This window comes from Sitophilus oryzae, unplaced genomic scaffold (assembly GCF_002938485.1).
Source record: "Sitophilus oryzae breed Bouriz unplaced genomic scaffold, Soryzae_2.0 scaffold_1307_pilon_pilon, whole genome shotgun sequence".
Lineage (NCBI taxonomy): Eukaryota > Metazoa > Arthropoda > Insecta > Coleoptera > Curculionidae > Sitophilus > Sitophilus oryzae.
Window position 1 is genome coordinate 1,657,199 of NW_022145957.1, and position 26,896 is coordinate 1,684,094.

General features: G+C 32.1%; 1 protein-coding gene across 4 annotated transcripts in view; it reads left to right on the plus strand.

Moving 5' to 3' along the window:
• Positions 1–26,532, plus strand: part of LOC115874918 (protein kinase shaggy-like) — a 119,727-nt gene extending 93,195 nt beyond the window's left edge. For all 4 annotated transcript variants that reach the window (XM_030890219.1, XM_030890218.1, XM_030890216.1 and 1 more), the window contains exons 5-8: positions 8,122–8,312; positions 11,182–11,422; positions 15,587–15,773; positions 20,919–26,532. In XM_030890219.1, the coding sequence (XP_030746079.1) occupies positions 8,122–8,312; positions 11,182–11,422; positions 15,587–15,773; positions 20,919–21,103 (804 nt within the window). In that variant the 3' untranslated portion in view covers positions 21,104–26,532. The remainder of the gene's footprint in view (positions 1–8,121; positions 8,313–11,181; positions 11,423–15,586; positions 15,774–20,918) is intronic.
• The last annotated feature ends 364 nt before the right edge of the window (positions 26,533–26,896 follow it).

A 26,896-nucleotide genomic window follows, 5' to 3' on the forward strand; every position in this document is an offset into this window, starting at 1 on the left:
AAGAAAATAATAAAAAGGGAAAATTCTGAAATTTACAGAAATTTCTTTTTCACTTTATTCCAATTATGTTAATGAGAGTGAAAGTAAAGACTATGGAGAGCTTATTCGTAGTAAAGTAACTAGTTAATTAGTTATTCTGTGTATAGCAAAGACTACCTGTAACGACCCCTAAAAGTAGTTAATAATAATTTAACATTAATAATTAGGTATTTCTTGCCTGAGTGCCTTGAGACAAAACCGGTAAAATAATAAGAACAAAATATGTGAGCAAAGGAATTCATAAAAACCGTAATATGTAAAGTTGATTAAAACAAATTACATATAAATATATATAAATACTGTAAAATCAAAAAAAAAACAGCTGGAAGAGCAGCAATTTTTTTTCAATTGTATAGTACTGTATGATCGAAAAAAAACGGCGTCCAGTTAGCTTGTTAATGATTATCGATGACATTCCCCATATAATTTTAAATATAAAATGACAGCAATCATTATTTCATAGCCGACCACTGTGACCATTGTGTATTATTCTTATTACTAATACTGCACCCAATCACTTTTTTGACAATAATCTATAAAAAATAAAAAGGTAAACAATTTTTCATATTATAAAATAATTTATTTCATTACAGGCCATAGGCACAAACCGTCATTTTTACTCCGAATAGGACATGCTATTTTTTTCAAACGTCACAAATATTTTTTTAAACAATTTCAAACTTTGCAAATAATATAACAAGATTTAAAAGTAATACCTTGTAACTAATTATACCGTATGATCGAATAAAAACGGCGTCAGCGATGGCTATGAAATGGCAATCGATGACATTTCCCATATAAATTTACATATAAAATGACAGCGATCTTCATTTCATAGCCATCGCTGAGGCCGTTTTTATTCGATCATACGGTACTTATATCGAGAAACTATGGTTACACTCGTTGAATTTGACACTTTATATCAGTTTAATAATATATTTTCGTACTTTTGTGCTTATGCGTAAAAGTGCTTTATTTTTATGCCTAGGCATTAAAAATTACTTTTTATTTTATCAATCACGTCGCCAAAATTAATACTTTTGTTGCGTTTGAAAAAAATCATTTATTTGTAAGTTTTATAACATATCTAATTAAATTGGGCCGAAAGGAGTCAGTTCTGAACACACATCCGTGGTTCTGAATCATTCTTAATTTATTTTTAAAAAGAACATAAATACCTAAAACAAAAAAAATTAAAGTTAGTAGATATGTCAAAATAATAAGTAAATTAGATATTTTTAGAAAACCTGTATATTTATTTAATTGGAAAAACTGATGAAATTTCATATATCTTTCAAATTAGAAATTGTATCCTAATTAATTTTACTCTAATTGCTAAAAAACGAATATTACAAAATTAAGTTATAAAGTGAGTTTAGTTATATTAAAGTTCACCATATTGTCAAGAAAAAAATATTGCTTTTAAATTAAAAAATTATGTGCAAGTTAGGTTAAACTACAAGTTAAACAATATAGATAATCAAAAAGTTTTTTTGATAAAATTTGCTTTTTATGATGTCAGATCATTTCTATGAAAAAATACACTAGATAGAATACATTAGATTTTTTATTAAAAGACGCTGATGGGTAACTAAAACATTTACTAATAAACCTTGTCCATTTTAATATAAGAGGTCACGACATATTCCCCCTTGGAATCTTTGTGAAGGTGTAAGGGTGTATATAATAAATTAATCCTTGTTTTATAATAAAACCATAAAACATTTATTTGTGAGTTAAATAAACGCCTGCCCTCGCCTGTCATAGGCAACCAAAAATACATATAAAAAATCTTGTAACTTTAGATGAACTTTAGTAATTATGTCAGTAAACTCTTAATTGGGCCTCTAGTCTATTATATTTAATGTACAAATATGTTATTAAATTTTAATCATAGATTAAATATTTTAATCTAAGCATTAAGTAATAAAACTATTTGTGCCCATTTATCATAAGAGGTCACGAAATATACTCTTGGTAGTACACAAAACAGTGTAAGGGGTGTAAATACAATGTATAATCATTGATTGTTTATAATATAAACTCTAAAACATTTATTTCTTATTTGTGAGAATAAAAAAACAAAACAATGGCATAATATAAACTATTTTAGAATTAGGTATAGGCAACCAAACACACAAGAAAAATAATTTAGATAAAACCTTGTAATTATTTATTAAATATGTCAATAAAGTCTTAATTAAGTCTCTAGTCTATTTTTATTTTATATTTACATAATATAAATACCTTACACTCTTTTTCCGATACAGAAAATTTTGTTAATTGCTTCTTGAAAATGCAACAACCTGACAACGCTGTTTTTAACGTTCGGGACGCGTTCGGGTGGACGACTCTACCCGAACAACTGGTAGGACAGATGCTCATTAGGACAGATGTGGTTCTCCCGACCATCCGTTTCGAGTCGGTACATCAAAAGCGTTCGCCAACAAATGCCTTCGGTCTTCTCATGCGGTCCTATCGTGCGGTCCCCGTCCATACCACTAGCGAACATTCGTTCGTTCGTTCGTGCGGATAATGAATACGCACCTTTATGGAGTTTGCTGGTGGTCGTATTATGACGTGCAACGAAAGTTATTTTAATTTCCCTATATGTAGATATTAAAACATGATGCATCAATTCAGCATGCCCAATAGCAAAAGAAATTCTTTTTGATATCCTGTGGCGCAACTAGACACAGACGAATTCAGGGTAACGTTTCTCTTAAGTGATTTTCAATATTTTGTCATGTGAGTCCACTTTTTGCATATATAAATAGGAATCTGAAAATTTACAGCCATAACAATTTTTGCTTCATATCACATATCAAATGTTTTTTTTTCTTAGTGAGCATCGTAAAATGATTCCGTAAAAACTTGTTTTTATACACTGTATATGATATAGGTAGTATATTTTTAAGCGTGAGTAGGTATGGGGGACACTTTGGACAGACAGAGACTTCCGCTCCAGGCACTCAACTCTATTAGACTAGTTTAACCGTTTAGCTGTTATTATAGCTATTAAAGACCGGTGCTTCTGTTTTTTAGCTGGTCTAGGAGCGGCTATAAAAAACAAAAAGGTTAATTTGTCTGTATTAGTCGAAGTAATGCTCCATTTTTTACTCTCTTTCAACTTGGGGATTTCTGCAATTGAGTGTCTGGATCAGAAGTGGCTGTGTGTCCAAAGAGTCCATAGCTAATAGCTTAAAATTATTTAGTTTGTAATGGCTATATCTGGAAGGTTCACCCTTATGGAAAATTATTACTGCAAAATCTAAACGTTTCATCACTAGTACGGATAACATATCTAAATATTTATTTTTTGTAATATGTCGCTGGGCATTTTTGCAAAAATTGCAAAATGGCATATTATAAGGCCGGCATATTAAACTAAAGTAGGAAATTTTGCAAAGAACTTATCTGTTTTCAATCGCATTGCAAAAGTCCTAATCAAAATTATACAGGGTCCGGCAATAGTGCGTCGGGCATCTGTAGCTCCTAGAATAAAAACGAGAATACAAGAACTCTTTTGAAATCAAAACTATATTAGGTATTTACTTTAGATGATCTGTTCTTACTTTGCTATAAATATGGTAATCGTAAATCATACAGGTTGTTCAATATTTTACGCCAAACTTTCTAAAATATAAAATATTTTTTCTTTGTTTTTTTAAATGGAACACCTTGTATATTATTTTTTTATTAGATTGAGGGTTAAAAAACATTTTTTGTATTTAAAGTATTTCAAAATGTTTAATAGTTTTGCAGATACACGTAGTATTATTTCATATGGCGCTTTGAATGGTAAAATACAAGTGAAAAATCATTGGATGGCTTTGATATTTACTGTGGAAAATGCCGTATGAAATATAAAACTGGGAATATCTGCGAAACCGTTAAAAATTTTGAAATACTCTAAATACAAAAAATGTTCATTATTTAATTCTCTATCTATTGATAAAATAATATACAGGGTGTTTCATTAAAAAAAAACGAAGAAAAAATATTTTATATTTTAGATAGTTTGGCGTAGAATTTTGAACATCCTGTATGATTTACGATTTCCATATTTATAGCAAAGTAAGTAGAGACCATCTAAAGTAAATGCCTAATATAGTTTTAATTTCAGGACAGTTCTAATATTTTATATTTTAGAAAGTTTGGTGTAAAATATTGAACATCCTGTATGATTTACGATTACCATATTTATAGTAAAGTAAGAACAGATCATCTAAAGTAAATACTGAATATACTTTTGAGTTCAGGACAATTCTTTTATTTTTAATGATTTTTTTAAGAAAGGCTGAAAAATATATAATTTTTATTTATTATCTCTGAAATTCTCGAAATATTTTACTCATGTTTTAGGATTATGTAAAGTGATCTGAAAGGAAGCAATAATATACAGGGTGTTCCATTTAAAAAAGTCATCCCGATCCATTCACACTTCTTTAAGCCATCCTATAGAAGTTAACATATTTTCATGAAATACATCCTAGTACATACTTTAGGGTTGCACTTAAACAAAATTCCCAAGTTTTTTATTCTATGAGCTACAGATGCCCAACGCACTATTGCCGGATCCTGTGTTCAATTATGATATTTGTATGTACTGTACAGGGTGGGTCAAATTCGACGCTTTTAAATGGAAACACCCTTTTCTATAGGAGATAGACAAAAACTAATATCGGTGTCTGGAGCTCAATTTTCATCAAAAACATGATGGTGAAAACCGCATATCGATATGTTACCGTTTCGAAGTTACGGGGTGTTTTTCAAAAATATGCATTTTTAACAAATCGCTGTAACTTTTTTGCTATGGAAAATTTCGTATTTTTATGAAAATATTTCCAAAGCACCTTTTTACGTAGAATTTAATGGTTTAAGTATAATTTTTTTAAAATTAATAATTTAAGAATTATCAACAGAAAATTTTATTTTTTATATGGGACACCCTGTATATTTTTAATTTATTGAAAAGAATTTAAAATTACCTTTCCAAAAAATATAACACACTTGATATTTTGCTCGATTCCTCTTCGAGATATAGAGTATATAAAAATTCGCCCGCTTTAAATAAGTAGGCTTTGAACGGCACCGGCTGTAATGCAAAAAAAGTCTAGATGGGAGCATCAATTAAAACGAAAATAATATTTGCTATGAGAGATGCGGAATTTTATAACAATTTAAAATATATTTAACCAACATCAACACATTTAAACTATATCTAATAACAATAAAAATAAATAGCAAACCAAGACATGAGATTTTGCTACAGGTGTTCGACATATCGACATATCGTCTTCTGTTATGGACAGACGGGGCAGTTTTTGAACATTTCTCGCGGAATTCATTAACTCAGTGGGGGTGAAAGATACCCTCTCATAACTGCTAAGTATTTTTAATTCTTGTCTAGATTATACGAAAGAATAAGGAACCTTTATTTTTCCGCAAATATATCCATAGGATTAGATCCATGAGCATTAAGTCAGGCGGCCTCGACGGCCAACGGCTGGGATCTTGGTTAGCTATTGAATTATTCTTGAAATTGGCTGCAAAAATTTGCTGACAACTTCAGCGTTCAGAGGCGGTGCATCGTCTTGCTGGAAAAATATATTTTCGAGTTCCATTAAGGGCATATCATCAATAAGGGGTCCAAAGCCTACTAGTTAAAAGTGACAAACTTTTAATAATTCTGTATTTCGAAGGGGATTATAAGAAAATATCAAGTGTGCTATATTTTTGGAAAGGTAATTTTAAATTCTTTTCAGTTAATGAAAAACATAGAGGGTGTCCCAAGTAAAAAATCAATTTTTCTGTTCATAACTCTTAAATTATTAATTTTAAAAAAATTATACTTAAACCATTAAATTCTACGTAAAAAGATGCTTTGGAAATGTTTTCATAGAAATACAAAATTTTCCGTAGAAAAAAAGTTAAGCGATTTGTTAAAAATGCACATTTTTGAAAAACACCCCGTTACTCCGAAACGGTAACAGATATTGATGTGCGGTTTTCACCATCATGTTTTTGATGAAAATTGAGCTCCAGACACCGATATTAGTTTTCCTCTATCTCCTATAGAAAAGGGTGTTTCCATTTGAAAGCGTCGAATTTGAATTGTTTTCAGTCATTCTTCAAAATGTATAATGAAGACTAGTCAGATTACACAAAACATTTTACGCGGGATTGGTATAACCGAGAGTATAACTAACCTAAATCTCTAAGGGACATATCTTTTTCAAAATTAGGAAAAAATACACAAAATAGTGATGATTCTGTTAATGAAAGTGTGGTCAAGGGCGAATATTATAAAGACCCAAATTAATTTTATTCTAAAATACAGAAAAGTTCCACTAAGCATATAGCGGACTAAACTTTGATCATTTTTTAATCTGCCTGGTCTCGATTTGGTAGTTTGTAAAATGACTGAAAACAGACAGTCTTTTTGCAGAAATATACAGAAAATATCATTGTTTAATATGCCTAATCCTGATTAGTGATGGGACAACTCGAGCGAAAATTCACTCGAGTACTCGATTATTGAAATAACCGACATCGCTCGATTATGAACGAGCGATGCAAGTGACGAGTTCTAAGCGACGAACGCAAGCGATCCTAGAATGAAATAAATTGAAATCCGATTTTAATGTGACCTACTCGAGCCGAGCGAATTTTCTACATACATTACAGGTAGCAAATTTATACGACGCCGTATATACCGGGTGCGTCTCAAAAGTGGCTCACCCCTATTACTTTTTTATTTTTTTGGATAAAAAAATGAGATTTGGTATGTTTAGTATATGACATAAATTAGGATTGATTTAGACGTATTCAATTGTTTTCTGTCACTTCCTGGTTTCACCGGAAATGACTACAATTTTTGATTTTTAAATGGCATCCTCGGTATTTTTTTTACTTTATTCGATAGAAAATGACATTCTAAATAGAATGACGTACCATATGTCAACTTTTGACATATTCGCTTAAAAACAAATTGTATTTTAAATTTCAATCTAGAGTGCCATGGCTGTGTTAAAAACAGTAATTTTTAATCAAGGAGCCTTGGAAAAATAGATTTGATCGTCTAATGATTTTAGGGTCTTGCCCTGGCCGGTTAAAAGATGCCCAAATCGTATTTTTGATCATATCTCAATTTTTTTCAAATGGAACTAGGGTGGATCATTAGCATATTTCGAAAAAGATTTTTTTTGCGAATAATTTGATACCACACACTTGGTACTTCGAGTCAAATTGTCGTTATGAACCGCATGTTACAATTTCAAATAAACCATATGTGAAAATGTCAAAAGTTGACATGTGATATGTCATTCTATTCAGAGTGTCATTTTCTACCGAATAAAGTAAAAAAATACGAGGATGCGATTTAAAAATCAAAAGTTGCAATCATTTCCGGTGAAATCGGAAGTGACCGAAAACAATTGAATATGTCAATCAATCCTAATTTATGTCATATACTAACATACCAAATCTCGTTTTTTATCTGAAAAAATTAAAAAGTTTTAGGGGTGATCCACTTTTGAGACGCACCCGGTATATTTATCCGTTGCGTATCTGAGAGACAAAATGTTACGACCTACATCGACAATGCTTCGAAATAAACTAAATCAGGCGATCAAACGAATCGCTCGGGCGCTTACTACTTGCCGTTCATTACCGAAAGAATATGTGCTCTGCGCACGCAGCTTACTGCTTGACGCTTGACGCTTGGCGTTAACTAGTACTTACAACATGCGACGGACAAAAACCCGTATTTTTAAATACGAGCGATATTTCGCTCGAGTTATCACTCGGTTATTGCAATCGCTTGGTACTCGAGTACTCGATTATTGAAATTAATCGGTTTTTCCCATCACTAATCCTGATTAGGAACTTTGCAAAGCGACTGAAAATAGGCTCTTTGTAAAATTCCTTCTTTTGTTTAAAATTACGGTGTTTTATAACATGCCTGCAACAGATGCGGTTCTATTTTGTCTTTCATTTGCAACATACAAAGATTTTACTGCTTTCAAACATTTACTATTGTCGCAATATGTTATAATTAATATTCTTTTCCTTTTTCAGTTATATATGTACCAGTTGTTTCGATCTCTAGCTTACATCCACTCGTTGGGCATTTGTCACAGGGATATCAAACCACAGAACTTGTTATTGGATCCCGAAACTGGCGTTTTAAAATTGTGTGATTTTGGCAGTGCAAAACACTTAGTTAAGGGAGAACCAAATGTGTCGTATATTTGTAGTCGATACTATCGGTAAGTGTTGTCCATATTTATACAGGGTGTGAATGAATAAGTGCGAAAAATGTCCGGGTGTAATTGTTTTTCGAGAAATAAGAGTAAAAACACAATTTGATTTATGACATCTACTTATCAAATGTCAACGCTTTTGTGTAAACCGTTTTAAGAAATATGTAAATTATACAGTATGTCCCAAAACTTTTTTATTATTCACATTTTGAGAAAAATGCATTCTTGCTCCATAAGGATGTATTGATTCTTATGGAGCCGATCGGCCCAATATTTGATTACTAGGGTTTCCAATTTTCAGGATCGGGATCCCGGGATTGACTATCAGAATGAGAAATTTAATCTAAAGAAATACTTCTTAATAAAAATGCAGCTAGATATATCAAAAAGAAAATGAGAATAGAGCTTTATTAGAATAGACAAAACAAAGTAATATTCATAATTAGTGATTAAAAAAGTCAATTCTTGTTAAAAAAAATACAGGAGAAAAGGACAGGGTCGCTTTTATGTAAGGAAACGGTCGATTATTATGTAAAATATACATAGGAGGTACTGCAAAAAGTTAAATACAAAAGTTATAGGATTTTTAAATATCTATTAGCGAGTAATAAATTTAACTATACTGGGTCGTTCATAAAGTCGTGGCACATCAAAGTTTCATTTTTTTCAATAGAACCCCCTGTATATTATTACATATTTCAGTTCTTCCTTCAATTCTAAGCAAAAACCGAAATACACATAATGTACTTCAAACCAACCGTTTCCAAGTTATTGACTTTTAAAAATATCACTTAAACAATTCAATTTATTTAATTTCGATGTGTTTGGTTTGATTTAACGATACCATTCTGCCGAAACTGTGATACTGTTATAAGGGGTTTTTAAAGTCCTATTAGCTACTAGTAAATTTAAGTATACAGGGTCGGTTATAAAGTTGTGTCACATCAAACTTTATTTTTTTAAAATGAAACCCACTGTATATTATTGCATATTTCAATTCTTCCTTTAATTTTAAGCAATAATCGTAATACACAATGTACATAAATTGAAGAATTGAAATGTTATACGAAAATTTTGTAATTTCCAGACTTGATACATATACTTACTCTCATTTTATACATCTATAAATGCTAACTTGAGAACTAATGTCAAATATTATTAAGTATTACAGTTTCGGCAGAAGGGCATCGTTAAATGAAACTGAACATATCGAAATTAATTAAATCAAATTGTTTAAGTGATATTTTCAAAAGTCAATAACTCTGAAACGGTTGGTTTGAGGTACATTGTGTGTTATTTCGATTTTTGCTTAGAATTCAAGGAAGAAGCAAAATATGCAATAACATACTGGAGGTTCCATTTAAAAAAAAAACTTTGATGTGCCACGACTTTATGACCAACCCTGTATATTTAATTTATTACCCGCTAATAGATATTTATAAACCCTATAATTTTTACATTTAACTTTTTGCGGTATCTCCTATATTTTACCTAATAATCGACCGTTTCCATACATAACAGTGACCCTGTATAACTTTTAGATACTGACGTTCTGCTTAGTAAAATAAAACATGATCTTTGAAAGACTAAAGTGTATAAAGTCGAATCATTTTAGAATAGGCATTTAAATGTTTGGAGATTTTCAGGATCCCGGGATTTAATATCGGGATTTCGAAATTATATTACATTACGTAGCCTTGGGCTATGCGCTGACAGGCAATTTTTTATCGGCCGACTATTTAGTTGTATACCGGGTGCGTCTCAAAAGTGGCTCACCCCTATAACTACCCCTATAACTTTTTTATTTTTTTAGATAAAAAAAACGAGATTTGGTATGTTAATATATGTATGACATAAATTGATTGACGTAATCAATTGTTTCTGGTCATTTCCTGTTTCACTGGTTTCCTGTTTCACTGGAACAGGTAACTTTTGATTTTTAAAGGGCACCCTCGGTATTTTTTTACTTTATTCAATAGAAAATATCATTCTTAATAGAATGACATATCATATGTCAACTTTTGACATCCTCGCTTAATAAAAAATCGTATTTTAATATCTAGAGTGCCATGGCTATGTTAAAAAGACTAATTCTAATCAAGGAGCCTTGGAAAAATAGATTTGACCATCTAATGTTTTTAATGTCTTATCCTGGTCAGTTATAGAAAATGCTCCAATCGTATTTTTAATAACATCTCAATTTTTTCAAATGGAACGAGGGTGGCTCATTAGCATATTTGGAAAAAGTATTTTTTTAGGAATAATTTGATACCACACACTTGGTATTTCGAGTCAAATTTTTGTTACGAACAGCAAATTATAATTACAAATAAACCATATGCGAAAATGTCAAAAGTTGACATATGATATGTCATTCTATTCAGAGTGTTATTTTCTATCAAATAAAGTAAAGAAATACAGAGGGTGTCATTTAAAAATCAAAAGTGGTAGTCATTTCCGGTGAAACAGGAAGTGACCGAAAACAATTGAATACGTCAATCAATCCTAATTTATGTCATATACTAACATACCAAATCTCTTTTTTTATCTGAAAAAATAAAAAAGTTATAGGGGGTGAGCCACTGTTGAGATGCACGCGGAATTTGTAACCAATATATTCTTATGGAGCCGCGTTCACATGCAATCAAATAGTCGGCCGATCTGCTCCATAAGTATGTATTGTTTTCACTTTTTTCCAAATAAATAGTCGGCCGATTAAAAATTAGAGGTTAGCGCGTTGGCTTATTGTTTCGAATTTCCCGTCATAGTATCCAAATTATATAAAATTCTCCAATTAATATTTTTTTTAGAAAAAATGCGAATTTGTTTTGAGTAGTTTATTAGATGGTTTGTAAGTGCTGATGTTTATTTTTAGCGCTCCAGAATTAATTTTTGGTGCAATAGATTACACTACAAGAATTGACGTTTGGAGTGCCGGGTGTGTTCTGGCAGAATTATTATTAGGTCAGCCCATCTTTCCTGGTGACTCTGGAGTAGATCAGTTGGTAGAGATTATTAAAGTGTTGGGAACTCCAACCAAGGAACAAATCAAAGAAATGAATCCTAACTATACCGAATTTAAGTTTCCGCAGATTAAATCCCACCCTTGGCAGCAGGTATGATACTCCTTAATATTTTTAAATATATATTTTTTTAAGTTGATGTATCACATTCAGTTGGATTTTTTTTTAATTTTCAAGCTTTTATTGCCTAGTAATTAGTATGGAGTGTAGAGATGAGGGGAAACATCTCTTATGGGACTTTAATTGAAAAAGTGGTCACAAAAATGGGAAGAATAAGGGTTCACTAAATAACCACAGTGGCGCTAATGACACATAAATCTAAAAAATGAAAAGTAATCATAGATTAGAGAATAAAAGTAACATAACCAAACATTACCCAAAAAACTTTGTTTTTATTTTTTAGAATATAAAACAATTATTTTTATATATTAGCGGCCCAGTATATTGCTGCTGAATAAAAATCGATAATTTATTTCATGTGACATGAAAATAAAAGTTGTACTTTTTTGAAACCCGCGCCTTCACGTCAAATATTTATCTCGTTTGAATCTTTTCCTGTTCTAAAAATTTTCGGCGCATATTTCAAATTTTAGGTTTTTGCTACAGAAGCGCCATATTAAGTCTTCCCTTTTGTCTGGCCATTTTTAATGCACGAAGATATTTCTCCTTACCTCTACACTCCATAGTGATTAGCTAGCATAATAACAATATACAGGGTCCTGCAGCAGTATGAATTAAAACCTAGATTTAAAATTTGAGTTCAAAATGATTAATTCGTTCATTATAATTATTTATTAATTGTAATGAACGAATTAATTAAGTTGTTTTTTTAGTGTAAAATGGGAGTTTTAATAAATTGTGTTTTGGACCCAAACAAACATTGTGCAGCACTGTTATTATCGCCCGTATTTATAATTGATATATACAATTATTGATATCTTCAGATTCAGATTAAAAATGATGAATTAATTCACAAAAGGCCTTTATAAGAAGGTACTATTGAAAGTTTTTGTTTGCCATTGTTTTTCCTATTATTTAAATAGTTATTTGTTCCGAAACGATTAATCAGACTTCAGAATATTCAAAATTTGTGACTTATTACATTTATGCAGAGCTAGCAAAAAAGGTCTGTAATGTGAGAGCCTGTTTAATTGCAGTTAATGCTGGCGAAAATGTCAATGCCGCGATGCGGTACTGAGCATCAGCGAATTCGAGTAAGTGATAATCTTCCTGAGAGAGAATCAAGCCATTATTAAAAGTACATTCTAATGTTACATCACCTATAGGAATCGGATCTGTGTAAATGTAAAATCTGCCGTGTTTTCCGAAGTCCAATCCGGAAGTTACAAATCTCTGCCAGTGCTAATTTTTCCACATCACCTTCGATTATCATCTGGAGTTAATTTTAGGGATGAAATTTAGTAATTTTAAATATTGCTTAAAGCAGATACTGCTTCTTCCAAATAGCAGCTTTCAAAGAAGCAATTTATGTTAATCATATCCAGTACTGAACCGCTGTATAGATATGAGAAAATTCTAGTCAGCGTCATTAACGACCTCTAAAGGTTTTGTGGTGAGATCTTACCAAAAATCTATTCTTGTTTCTCTCTAACACATGAGTTCTTATAGAAAATGCCATTAATATAATTGTTTCGAGTAAATGCGATACATCATTGGTTTTGGGACTTTAGAAGCTCATAAAATCTGTAATTAAAAAAATTGTGTGTGCACTATGTGAGCATATTTGAGGTGAAACTTCTTACTTCAGTCTGTCTGTCCGTCTGAGGACTCCATTTGGGTACCTCTATCCACGTGCCGAGTTTGGTTCCAATCGACCCATAATTAAGATAAATCCTGATGATTTCGTCCATTTAGAGGCATCGATCGGTTCAAAATGTCGAGGGCGACATCCCGTATCTCATCCCGAATTATGCCGGAATAGATCTACATTTTTCTTTAATATCAAATCCTTAGTCCCACCCTGATAAAGATGTAAACGAAACGTCGTATCCAACTTTGCAGGGTGTGACCGTGTGCACCGTCGCTCACATAGCCTACCCACCAAACTTGGCCGCGATTGGACGACATCCACTTTTAACGTTTTTTACGTCAAAACTAACTGTCGGAGTGACACGTGTCGTACACCTAAGACCATGTCGGCCTTGATCAAATCTATCGACGTATCAAATTTCATTTAAATCGGTATTTAAAGTTAATTTGTGTAACGGACAACGGACTATAACTTTTGCGACTGTACAACAATGTTTGTGCTGAGAACTAATCCCAATTCAAATACAATACAATATCTCTTTAGTTTATTTTTTAGGGGGTGTCTATAAATTACGTGAGGCATTTTTGAGGTTTATTTGAAAAAATCTTTCTAGAAACTAGTCATGGGTAACACTCTAATTTTTCGTGTGTTGATGCAGTAACACCGACACCTTTTCCGGTATCAACACAGAGTATCAGCACGATTGTGTCATATAGCACAGTAGTGAATCAGCGTTAGGTATTTCAGTTAAACAAACACAGGGTTTCTCCCGCTCACTGTCGAGAGGCCCGACGGCTGACGCGGTACTCCATGTTGCCAAATGATGAAAAATTGCGTTGAAATACAAGTAATATTAAACACACTTTTTTGATAATTTAAGGGTAGTGTCATATACAATGTTATCTAATATAGGAGTACAGGTATACTCTTAAGCATCTTGAAGAGCTAAAGTAGTCTTTTAAATTAGAAAATTAGGGCACACATACTCAATAAAAACATGATGGCAACAGTGGGTTGCAGAGGTAGTTGTTACGCAAAATCGGAGATCGGTAATTCCCATAGCACTAAGTACACCACGTGTTTTTGTTTAGTTTACAATATTCGTATGTATAATCGATTAGCCTCTTGAATATTTTCGTATAATTATTCTCCCCCTACTAACATTAGCATTGGCAACAACGCGCCGCGACGATGTGTTCCCTAAACAAAACCGAAACTAAAAGGCATCAAATCGAATGCATATTGTAAGAAAACCACTCTTTTATCAACAAAATATATATTTTTTTCACGATAAGAAACAAAAAATTCATTATTGTTTACTATCAATTTTTTTATTACAATAATAATCGAGATGTAAACGCGAGTCTACGTCAGATTTAGCTCTCCATCCTCCCATGAACCATATATTTGAGACGTCGCGTCGGTAATATTTATTTCATAAACAATAACAAATTTATCGTAGATTTCCACTAATACTGGGTCTGCAAAATTGCAAACAATTATCGATGCTCGTGTGCATATAACAAGAAATCGAATCACATTGGCCCAGCATGACACAATAAAACTGTTTTATTGTATCATGTATCATGCTGGCATAGCCAACCTAACGAAATGGCACCGCGCCCGCGTCTCGATATGATACTCCGCGCGGAAAGATTGCAGCGTTATATTAATAGTGTCAGTGTCAAAAAATTCATTGACGCTGTTTCAACACCATGGCATAGCGAACCCAACGAAATTGCACCGCGCCTGCGTCTCAATACGATACTCCGTGCGGAAATCTTGCAGCGTTATAATAACAGTGTCAGTGTCAAAAAAATTATGGACGCTGTTTCAACACCGATGACACGCTGAAAGGTGTCAGCCACACAACATAGTGTTTACACATGGCTACTAGAAACAAACCGGTAATATAAACGTTTATTTAATAATTGGAATACCTTCAGATTAATTTTTCTACTTAAAATGTAAAGAACAGATCCGATTCTTAATTTTGTTGTAATGGCATTTTTAAATTAGTGAGGAAAAGAAATGAATATTTCTGTAAGAGTAATATTTTACTTTGTGTATATTAAATTAAAAAACTGTATATTGGAAAAAATAGTAACTTTCAACAATAGCAACTTTTCAAGTAATTTTTTCTGTTAATAAATTGTTTAAAATCAACCGTTCCTAACAACAAACGTATTAAAGATTTTTCTGCAACATTTGGATAAAATATAAAATTATATTTTCATTTCTTCTTCTTCATATGAACATCGAGAATTACTAATTAGCATTAAATGAGCTAGTAATAATAATTGAACATTGAATAATTATTTCATTTACTAACATCCATATCTCGCATATGGTGCATTTACAGCTTTTTTGTTGGTTTTCTGTCACACTACAGATAAATGTAGTAATACACATCTATAATGTTTGTTATGCTTTCAATATAGAACGTATAACGAATTTTAGATCTGATACAGTTCCATTCTTTCTAGGTATTTCGTGCTCGCACTCCTCCAGAAGCGGTCGAACTAGTGGCTAGACTTTTAGAATATACTCCCTCGGCAAGGATCAGTCCCCTGCAGGCTTGCGCTCATCCTTTCTTCAACGAGCTTCGCGAGCCCGGAACTCGTCTGCCCAACGGCAACGAACTACCGCCCCTGTTTAATTTTACGGATCACGGTAAGTTGAATTGATGAAATAAATTACTTATTTTGTTTAACTACACTTAAACGGGCACCTTTAAGTTTTCATGTAATTTATATATTGTATTCTAGTTGGCCGATTTTGATAATGTTTTTACCAATTTGTAGCTAAATTATCTGACTTTGAAACCGTCCGTCTAATCTTGATTCCTTTGTCTATAATAGTATTGTAAACAGAGCTATAGTCTGTCCAACAACAAGATCCTTGACAATGATAGATGTGTCTGTCATTTTAATTTTAAAGTAGTTTATTTTATTTTACAAAGAAATAAGTTGGTACAATTGGAATGCATAGCAGGAAATTAATATATTTAAATTTGAGTAACAAGTGATTACTTCAAAATATTGTGAAAAGAACTGTATAAAACTGAGAAAATCCAATCGAGTTATTTTATTAAAAAAACGGCATGTGTTAAAGTGTTAATACAAAACAAACAAGAACTACCAAAACAAAACATACCAAAAAAAAATATAAAAAGAACTATTTCTTACTTTCAAGCTTCAAGAAACTTCCCGCATTTATTATAATATTTATCAATATAACTTATATACAAATACAAATTTGTAATATTCCATAGGAATAAATAAAACAACATAAATAAAACAAACTATTTTATTAATAACACCAAATTTTATACTTTAAAGGTTGATTAATTAACTTTAATCTTAATTTTTTTAAACCAGTACCTTTTGACATTGTTTTCCTGCAGTACTAAAATCCATTATTTACCTATCGTGTGATATCGATATTTTACAGCTACCCCAGTTTTTAGTATATGTTTAGTTTTAGTACGATCCTTGTACCATATACGAGATGCACTTATCTATGACGTACTATCTTGTCATACTCTCAGCTATAAACTTTATTGATGGTAACTTTATTGGTGTATAAGACTTTCTACCTGGGCACCGAGTATTTACTATAAACTGTGCTCTGGATCTAAAGTTAATGTTCCCTCGATTTTTCCTCCACTTGACTTCAAAAGACACAAAACACACGTAATAACACGAATCAAAATGCACCATCTTCTAAAACGCAGGGTATTTGACATAAGTTGACACAAAATTATAACCTATAATTTGACAAGAATTTGGCAAGCCTCAAAAATCTAAAGGCGAGTTCATACGCATCGGCGTCCGTTTGTCGTTCAACGTTCCGTCAAACCAATAAAATTGAAATACGATCTGTCATTTTTTAAATAAACCAATAAAACTGCTTAAAAATAACAAGAGACGACGCATGACGGGATTTATATTTAAACCAAAGACATTATAAAGATAGACCGAACATCTCATTCATAAATACTCGTTGGAAGTGTATCAAACATTCCAATGTGTCAAACAAGGACAGAAGAGACAGAGAAGTCTAAAATTTCCGACCCCGGCAACTAGGCGCATTTGGATTGTTCTAATGGCCAGTGGCGTATCGTTTTTTGGAAGGAATTTAATTAGTAAAGTAAAAGTAAAGTAATTAGTAAAATTTTTACTCCATATTAATATACTACATTAACACTTTTTCGTCAGATGAGTTTTGTTATAAGGTCTAATATAATAATATAATTAATATCCCATATATACTTGTGTTGAAACGTTAGTAGGTAGTTTTCGAAAATCGCTCCAACGTCGATTTTCAATTTAAACTTTCAGTTACTTCTATATAAACTTTCAGTTACTTTTGAATATTTACAGGGTGACCAAGTTTCTGAAACAGTTCTATATTAGGTTTGTGGTTGGTGACTTTTCTTTCAATTTTTTTCAGAATATGGAGGCAATGGTAAAGCACATTTTAGACATTTTTGTAAACATAGGTGGCCGGAACATATTTTCAAACTAAAGTTGTAGATTTGCCATTAAATTTCCATTCCAGAAATACCTAGGGTTGCCATCTGTCCTTTTTTGAAAAGGACAGTCCTTTCGACTTTTTTTGACTTAAAAAGTAATTTTTATTTACGTATTTTACCTGAGAAAATTACCTACAGCAAACAGAAATATTTTTCTTACTTTTCGTCCAAATTTAATTAGATCTAACTTATAAATAATTTTTTCTTGTTTAGAATAGGCAACATTATTTAGAACTTCCCGTTTAATCTCAAATGATAGTTTGGGTTTTAGTTTTACCTTTTTTGATCTTAAAAAGAACTTTTCAAAATTAGTAATTAGTAACGATTTAGTTAGTTCGCAATCGATAGCTTCCTGTGAAGTACTGTGTAATAGTTGTTTAATCTTGTATTATTAATAACTTCCTATACCTAAAATGAATATTTAATGAGAAAATTGTGTTTTTTGAAAATATAAGACAAGATTTGACTTTCGGTCTTCTTCTTGTATTACGATGGCTCTGATACGAGGTAATTACCTTTTAGTCTCTCAATAGAAGGCATTATCATTAAAAGTATCAAATCTGTGTGTTACAGTATGGGATTTCTGTCGCATAATATTGAATATTACGTTTATTTACAAACCCATTACTTTTAAAGGTAGCTTCATCAGACAATCAAATTTTAGTTAAATGTCTGAATCTTCATGAACTGTATTAAGCATATGTATTGCGGTTTGAATCACTCTGTATGTTGACAAAAATATTTTGAAAATGTGCGTTACAATGGCCCCCATCTTATGTAAAAAATTGAAATAAAAATCACAAACCAAAAACGTAATAGGTAAAAAGCTTTTTTGGAGGCCTGGGTCACTCTGTATATAGGTATGTATAAAACTAGTAGCCTAAAAATTATTTACAGTTCGTCCCATTCTAAAAAAAAGGTAAACACACCGTACAAATAACTCTAGGAAGAGGTATTTTTACGGTGGTAAAAAATTGTCTAAACAAGGCCAAAGGGGCAGATATAATAAAGCAGTAAAATGTAAAAAAGGGCGGGTAAACACCTTTGTTTATTTGTTGAGCAAAATTCCTTTAGAATATCGTATATAATGACCAAAATATGACGCAATTTTAAGAAAAAAAATGTCAATTTCTGGCTTAAAATGAAGTTTCAAATGAAACGTTTATATTCAAATTTGTTATGATCTACAACAGTTAGGTAGTAATTGAGATGAATTATAATTCAATTACCGGCTACTACGTTCTTGTTTTAATAGATCAAAATTCAACAAATATAATTAGAAATTATTTTAATTGTAAGGGGCTCCCTTGTGGGACGCCTACGTACAATTAGGGCGGAAATTTGTACCTACCTGGAAAAGACAAATTCGGGTAATTTGAGCTTATTTTTCCACACACTTGATACTGTAGTACCATATTGAAAATTTCCAGATTCAAAAGTACGTTAAACAAAAGCAAAAACTACTGAAAACACTGAAAAGTAAGTTCACTTCAGACTTGATTCCGACTTCAAACACACCGTAAGCTAAACTTAGTACGCTATAACGGACCAAGGGCCGTCGCGAGGGGTGGTGGGACGGACGGCTCATTTTCATTCTGGAAGACTAGCAGCGACGTTGCCAATAGTTCTAGACGTTTTAGCACATTAAACAGTAAACATGTCCTTTAATAGTAACGCATATATCCTCTGGTTAATCACGCATGCTTCTTTAAAAATAAACTATTAATTTAATTAAGAAATTGAGATTTATTGATATCCGGTGAAGGTTTTAAAGTCACCTTTTCTGCAAATCAAACTAAGTAGATAGGCGCAAATTTGAGATGTGGCAATGTCGCCCTCTATCTCAGTTGGTGTTTACAGTACGTAGTCAACCTCCCATTGTTTGATTGGGTTAAAATGCACAATGTGATATCTGTTCTTCCTAAATCTATGATTTAAACCCATCCATAGTTAACTTAAAAAATATTAGAAACTTTTTTTTTAGTAAAATAAATATATTGATATGGACGTCATCTGCTTTTCTTCTGTCATTGTCTGTCGAAATCTTACCTGAGAAAAAAAAACAGAGTATAGAGGAATATTTATATACACGGTAATTGCAAAACAATTTCCGATGCACTTGATCAACTTTGAGCGACAAGCGATGGCGACAACGCTGCCAGACTCTGATGGACTTATGGGATGAATCTTAATGTAAAATTGGGAAACAGTATATTTATTGTCATTTTTTTAAAATATTTTTACGTTTTATTTTAAATTTAATAATTAATATTTTAGTAATTAATTGATTTATTTGTTTTATAGATAATTTAACTTATTACATATTGATAAAAACTAGGAAGATTGTTCTAAGCGTTATTATGGGTTATTTATTTATTTATTGATGTACAACTTAAAACACCACAAGTGGTAATAACAAATAAGAGGGTGATTATTAATGCAGCAGAATTTACTAAAAATTAACGTAGAAATAACTTTTAAAGTGGTATAATTTGCCTACCATCAAACTTACTTCTCTGACTGCAATCAAGTGTAATAAAGTACTACTTATATTGTCACGTTCTCGTTCAAAATAGTTTCTCAGGGAAGCTACAAGCCCTTTGCTTTGACTGTTTAAATACTTTGGCATATTTTCAACACACAATTTCAAGAAATGCAATACAAAAACGCGTTTAGTTCTTAAAAGAACTGTTTGTGCTTAAAAGTACAAAAACTATTAAAATAATGACTGACATTATGAAGTCTTTTTTTACAGTTGCAATCCCTAACATAAATAGTCATTCTGTTTACGCGTTTGCTTCATTCAAATTCAATCCCACCTTGTTCATCTTTATTTAACACAGCATTTCTTTGTCTTTGTCCATAAATTTTTATGGTAGTATCCTTAGCATTGTTCATATACTTATAAACTATATACAGATTATCGCCTATCCCTGCAATGTGTTGGATTTGAAGCCGAGTTAAAGACAACTAGATAACCGGTTTATGTATATTTTACATAAGTTCGTCTTTTAGGCAGACACTGGCGCAATAGTGCAACTCCAAAATTCCGAATATCAATTAGCTCTTACTGAGGATTAGCCAATTGTCGAACGGGAGCTGCTTACTCTCTATACAGAGCTTGGCTTCGCAATAAGAATCATTGTTATTATTTAAAACAGTGTCCTGAAAATATTGTATTTCTCTGAAAAAAACTGTCCTATAATAATTATTATTTTGACAATAATAATTATTATTTTGAAACTTATTTATGTTACTATTATATCCTGTTTTTTTTTCAGAATTAAACATCCAACCTTCCCTGAACAGCGTGCTGGTGCCGCGAGGCCTGCAAGGCGGCCAGTCCGCCACCGGCGAGAGCAGCGGCGCCCCAGACACCAGCGGCGCAGGCTCCGCCACCGACCACGGCTCCGCGGACGCCTCCAGCGCGCCGCTGCAGAACGCTTCGGGTTCGGCGGTCGCCTAGGCGCCACCACACCACCCGGCGACGTCACGAGACCCCTCTCCGGCACGTACGACGTCAACAGGGGTCCTCCGAGGTGCCGACGAGGCCGAGCGTCGCGGATCGCAGGCCGAGCAGTTTCCATTTGTTTAATGCGCGCGTTGTACAGACTGGACTTGATTGAATCTTGACGGCCTCTAGCCTGGAGACGGACGGACGAACGAACGGCCCAGGGGCGTGCGGCGGTTCTCACAAGATGCGCTTTCGATCCTTGTATTTGCCTTTAGATAATGTATTAGAATGTTTATCTTACATTATTCTACTAGTACTGAAAAAATAAATGTTTTCTACCGTATATAAACGAAGTGGGAAAAAATACGTAGAACGTAGCGAGGTTTTATTATCGTTTTCCGTTTCTCTGTATAATAAAATCGTAGGACGAACTGTCGGCAATGCAAGGATAACGGCCCTATACGGGATGTTTAAGCTGCATAGTTTTAATTACTTATTGAAAATTACAGTATCGGACAAAATTACTCCAGTTTTTTACGTTGGGGTTGACTAAGTGATGATCTGACGACGTAATTCTAATATCTCATTATTGAATAACTAATCGGAATTTGTCATATACAGCATGTCCAATAACAAAAAAAAACATTAGTAACAACTGACATGACTGTAAAAAAGTGAGGTTAGGTAACAAAATACAGAAAAGTATGGTAATTAAAAATTGAGTTCAGAATTCGATTTTAAATTTTTATTTTAAAAATGCTTTGAAATTACCAGGTAGCTTTTACTTAACAGTATATTTTGTGTTCTATAATGGCGTCATATTAATCTTTTAGAAGTTTTCATTAAACTAAATAAAAAAATATATTTCTTATCAATGTTGCGCCACAGTTTTGACAGCTAGAGTTATGCAATTCTGAAAAATCTAATTTTTCATTTTTTAATATATCATTACTTTTTTCAATTATTATTTTTTTAAAAAAACGACGTCAGCGATGCCTATGAAATGAAGATCGCTGTCATTCTATATGTAAAATTATATGGGGAATGTCATGGATCGATTTCCAAGCCAACTAGACTCCGTTTTTTTTTTCTATCATACAGTATTACTGACCTGCTTTTTTATGGTTTTCTTTTTCTCTTCTTAAAATACAGTTCTACAATTGCTAATCAGCTGCTTTTTAGTCAACTGATATAAACAACTACAGTATTGATGTCTATATATTAAATTTACAATTATGTGACACTTCATTTGACAGTTTCAGTAGTAATTACTAGCTGATTTACCTTTATATGCATTGTCTTAGTATACCTCTTCTGAGAATATTCTTACTGGAACAAGACTAAAAATCAAAATATCCTATATAAAACATATTTTGCTTTTAAACATAAGATTACTCATTTAAAATTAAATTTTATTAAAATATTGAAGTATTTTTGTATGACACATATGACAGAGGAGTGTCAACTATAGTTGAAACTAGTAAAAATCAAGACCTTAATCAATCACTGAATTGCAGTATTAAGCAATATATAAATTTGAAATAAACGTATTTTAGTGAATTTAATAACAATTCATTGTAGAGCAAAATAATAATGTGACTTGCTGTAATGATGTCCAATACTGTACACTAGTACTCAGATCAAAATCTGTTAGCAAGTTGTGGCAATCTTTCATTTTCTTTTTGCAGCTCGGACATTCAGTATACAATTCCCATGTAAATAGCCTCACAATTTTTTTCTCTACTAGGTCATTATTAATTAATTTGTATATTAGGTGTTGTATGCGACATAATTTACAAAATGGTGAAATGTAACGTAGATACTTTTATTATTGAATTCTAACATAAAGATTTTATTTGTATGGTTTTCTTTGTTTCTTGTAAGTCCATAACAACCGATCATTTTCTCATAGAAAATTTTAGAACGCCAAAGTTCAGTTTTTTTTCAAACTTGTGTTATTTTGATAACATAGAAAATTTATCCTATTTGAAGAACTTTTAAAAGAAATCTATCACAATTAAAGTAATTAAATTTAGAACACGACAAATTTGAAATAAAATTACTCACTTTGGCCTTTAGAAATTGTTAGTTCTCTCGATGTAGCAGAAGATATGGATACTAAATTTTAAAAATAAGCAATTAATTTTGTGGGAAAAATATCCATTTAAGATGCCATCAATTATCGCTGTTGTACGTTGCTATTGAACAAATTTTAAATGGTTATTCTTTTGGTGTTATTAAGTTTAAGGTTTTTTTGTTTCTTACTAGACTTTACTTTTAGGCAGTTATTTATAATTGGAAAATATAAGCTAGATGTACATTTTCGTTGACAAATCGAGTTCATACACTCTACTAAGGTTAAATCGATTATTGAGTATACATATACAGGGTGACACGGTGTTCAAAAAAGTAGATTTCCCATTTGACACTCTGAACTTTTTTATAAACTACCTGGTCAGTAGTAGCGCAAATTTGTATATTTTCATAGATATACTGGGCGACAGAAAAATATTTTTTACCAGTGGCGTAGGCTAAAACCCGCGTTTATATTGGAGCCAGGGGCCCAGTGCCGAAAGTTGCGGGGAGACCAAAATTTCTAGTTACACCACTGATTTTTTCACTAAAGGATAATAGTTCAGAATTATGGATTTGTGGCATATCATGTTATTACAATAAGCCCTTCAATTAGTTAAGAAAAAAAGGAAAAATTAGTATATAATCAGTATAGGTCAAGATATGGAATTTTTTAATAAGAATTTTGGTAAATCATTTGGTTACAAAAAAAAATCAATTAAAGAAATTTTGATACGCGCCATACTTCTATGAATATATGCTTTTATAATTGTGCTACTTTTGCCTATATAATTTGTAGAAAATATTGAAGTGAGAATTTGAAATCAGAAACGTAATGTGGAGCTTATTTGAAACACTGTATATGGTAGTTATAGGGATGGCAAATATAAATAAAAAATCTGAATATCAATAAAAAAAATAGACTTAATGCCGTTGACCTGGTAAAAAAATAATTCTTTGACCAAGGAAATATTTCAGTGGGAAAAAATGACGCCAGTTCGGATTGAAAATGACGATCGATGACTTTCGTATATAATTTCATATGAAACAATAGCGATCCTCATTTCCAGACCAGCTCCGACGCCGTTTTTTTTTCGATCTTATCGAATTTTGTATTTCTAATCGCAAAGAAAAATACAGAACGCTCTACAATGACCAACTTCATCAAAAATTGTAGTACACTGGTTATGGTTAATATCGTATGATCGAAAAAAAAACCGCGTTCTGTTGGCTGGGAAATGACAATCGCTGACATTTCCCATATAATTTTACATATAAAATGACGGCGATCTTCATTTCATAGCCATCGCTGACGCCGTTTTTATTCGATCATACGGTACTAAAATTGAATGAGCTACACAAATGTTTTGATGTTATAGTAGTAATCTAAATTTAGGATTTAGTCAGTATATAAGACAAAATCAGAGAAAAACCACTTTTAATTTCAACCTAATATCGATATATTGTTGCCATTCCTTATTGTATAATAGTATTTTCCCTAAATAAGTATTTAGAAGACAAATATATGTGCAATAAACTTTATATATTGTAACTAAACATTAAATGTTTTCGTAGTATCAATTAGATAGAAAAATGCAGTAAGTATAGGGTTTCCAATTTTCGGGATCCCGAAAGAAAGAAATTTAATCTAAAGAAATCATAATAAAAATGCAGCTACATAAATCAAAAAGAAAAAGAATTATGAGATAAGAGCTTTATTAAAATAGCAAACACGGAAATGTATGTTTTACATATTAACGTCTACTTAGTATAGATAAAATATGAATTTTGAAAGACTAAAGTGTATAAAGTCGAATCATTTTAGAATAGGCATTTAAATGTTTGGAGATTTTCAGGACCCCGGATTTAATATCGGGATTTCGGGATTAAACATACACCGGGATCTCGGTTTGGAAACCCTAAGTAAGGCTAAGAACATAGTGGAGCGACGAGGATAGCGGCGAGCAAAGAGCGCGATACCGCGTCGCGCAAGCCTCGCGCGAGCAAAGAGCGCGATAGAGCGGCGAGGAATAGCGAGATACTTGCAACGTTATTATTTTCATTTGCTTATTGATAATTTTCTGGACAATATAGTGTTGCAAACATTTAGTTTATTCGAAACTAACAAGCCAGAAGGTGTAGTGTCTTTGAAATTTCCAAAAACCGGAGAGAGAGTGGCAAATTTCATAACCTTTACGAAAATTTGTTGCCACTTCATCTCATAACTTTTATCTAAAATGTAGTGGTTATGGTGATTACTATCTTTTTGGTACCACAAAATCTCTCTTACAAACACTAAATCTATCAATATTTAGGAATCCATCGTTTTCTACAGCGAGACAGAGCGACGAAAACAAAATTATTTGAATCGATCTCGCCGCTCGATCTAACCGCTCGAGCAGATCGCTTTACTATGTTCGCACGTACTTCACAGGTTTATTTTGACGCAATGTCGCGCTGCTTGCTCGCCGCTATCCTCGTCGCTCCACTATGTTCTTAGCCTAAGTAATATTTATTTGTGTCTATCAGACTTTAGGAACAATTTTCTTTATTTATACCTATTATTTCACTTAATTTTGTAGATATAGACTCTCATATTCTCCTCAAAGAAAATGTATATCTAGTTTCAATTTAGCCTATCTAATATAATTGAAACGGAAAGAGAGAGAGAGAGAGAGGGAGAGACAGAGATGAAGCAGTCAATAACTGTGTATAAACTAAAATAATATAATTTGGTGTGACCTGTAAGTTTTTAAAGTTAGTGAATCGAAAGGAACTGAATGGGGATGAATAAGAAGTCTAGAAAATTGGTGTGATCTAAAGAATACTTTTCATTCGGCAATTTGGGTACTCTAATTGTACAGCCCGGTTTCGCCTAATGGAAATAAAATTAGAGACTACTCTTAGGTATTATATGACTACCTAATACTTTTATAGCTTTTGCTTTAGAGAATTAAAAATCGAGTGACAAATCTCTATTTAGCTATAGTAAAGTGCAATGCATTAAAATGTGTTTAACAAGAAGAAATTATGATACACACAGACACACCACAATTACTGCGGGATATATTGAGGCCTCTTTTTGCTAAAAAGAAACAATAATATAGATTTGAATACCAGACAACCGCTCTATAACCTGAGAAAATAGGTCTTTAAATACGAAATTTTAGTAAAAATTTGAATTTTTGATAAAGTTTTGTGGTTTTATGGCAAAAGGTCCTATATCGAAATCTTATTGCGATGTTATTATAACACGAAAAACGTGTTTTGGCCAAAATTTCGAATTCTATAAAAATCATATGGTTCCGTTTGGGCTAAAAAGTAAGGTCCGACCGAACCTGGATTTTTAGTCTCGGCCGAGACCGAGACCAAGACCGAGAAAAAAAGGAATTCTCGGCCGAGAACGAGACCGAGACACAATGCCAATATTTATTTTATAGTTTATTATATGAAAAAACATCTGATAATGTAATAAAATCATTATTTTCATGCAGAAACGGTTTTATTGGAATTTAATACTATAAAATTACTAATATTAATAAAATTACTTTTTTAGTCTGTGTTAGGCTAAAAAAGTAATTTTAAGCATTGCATCCTTAAAAATTATGCATTGTTTTTTCTTATTCTTTCTAAATAGTTGTTTGCTAGAGACGCTTGGTGGTACAGACTAGAAATGTATAAGTTGCTGGTTTCAGAAATCTGCATGGGGGTATATAATTAAACACAAAACTT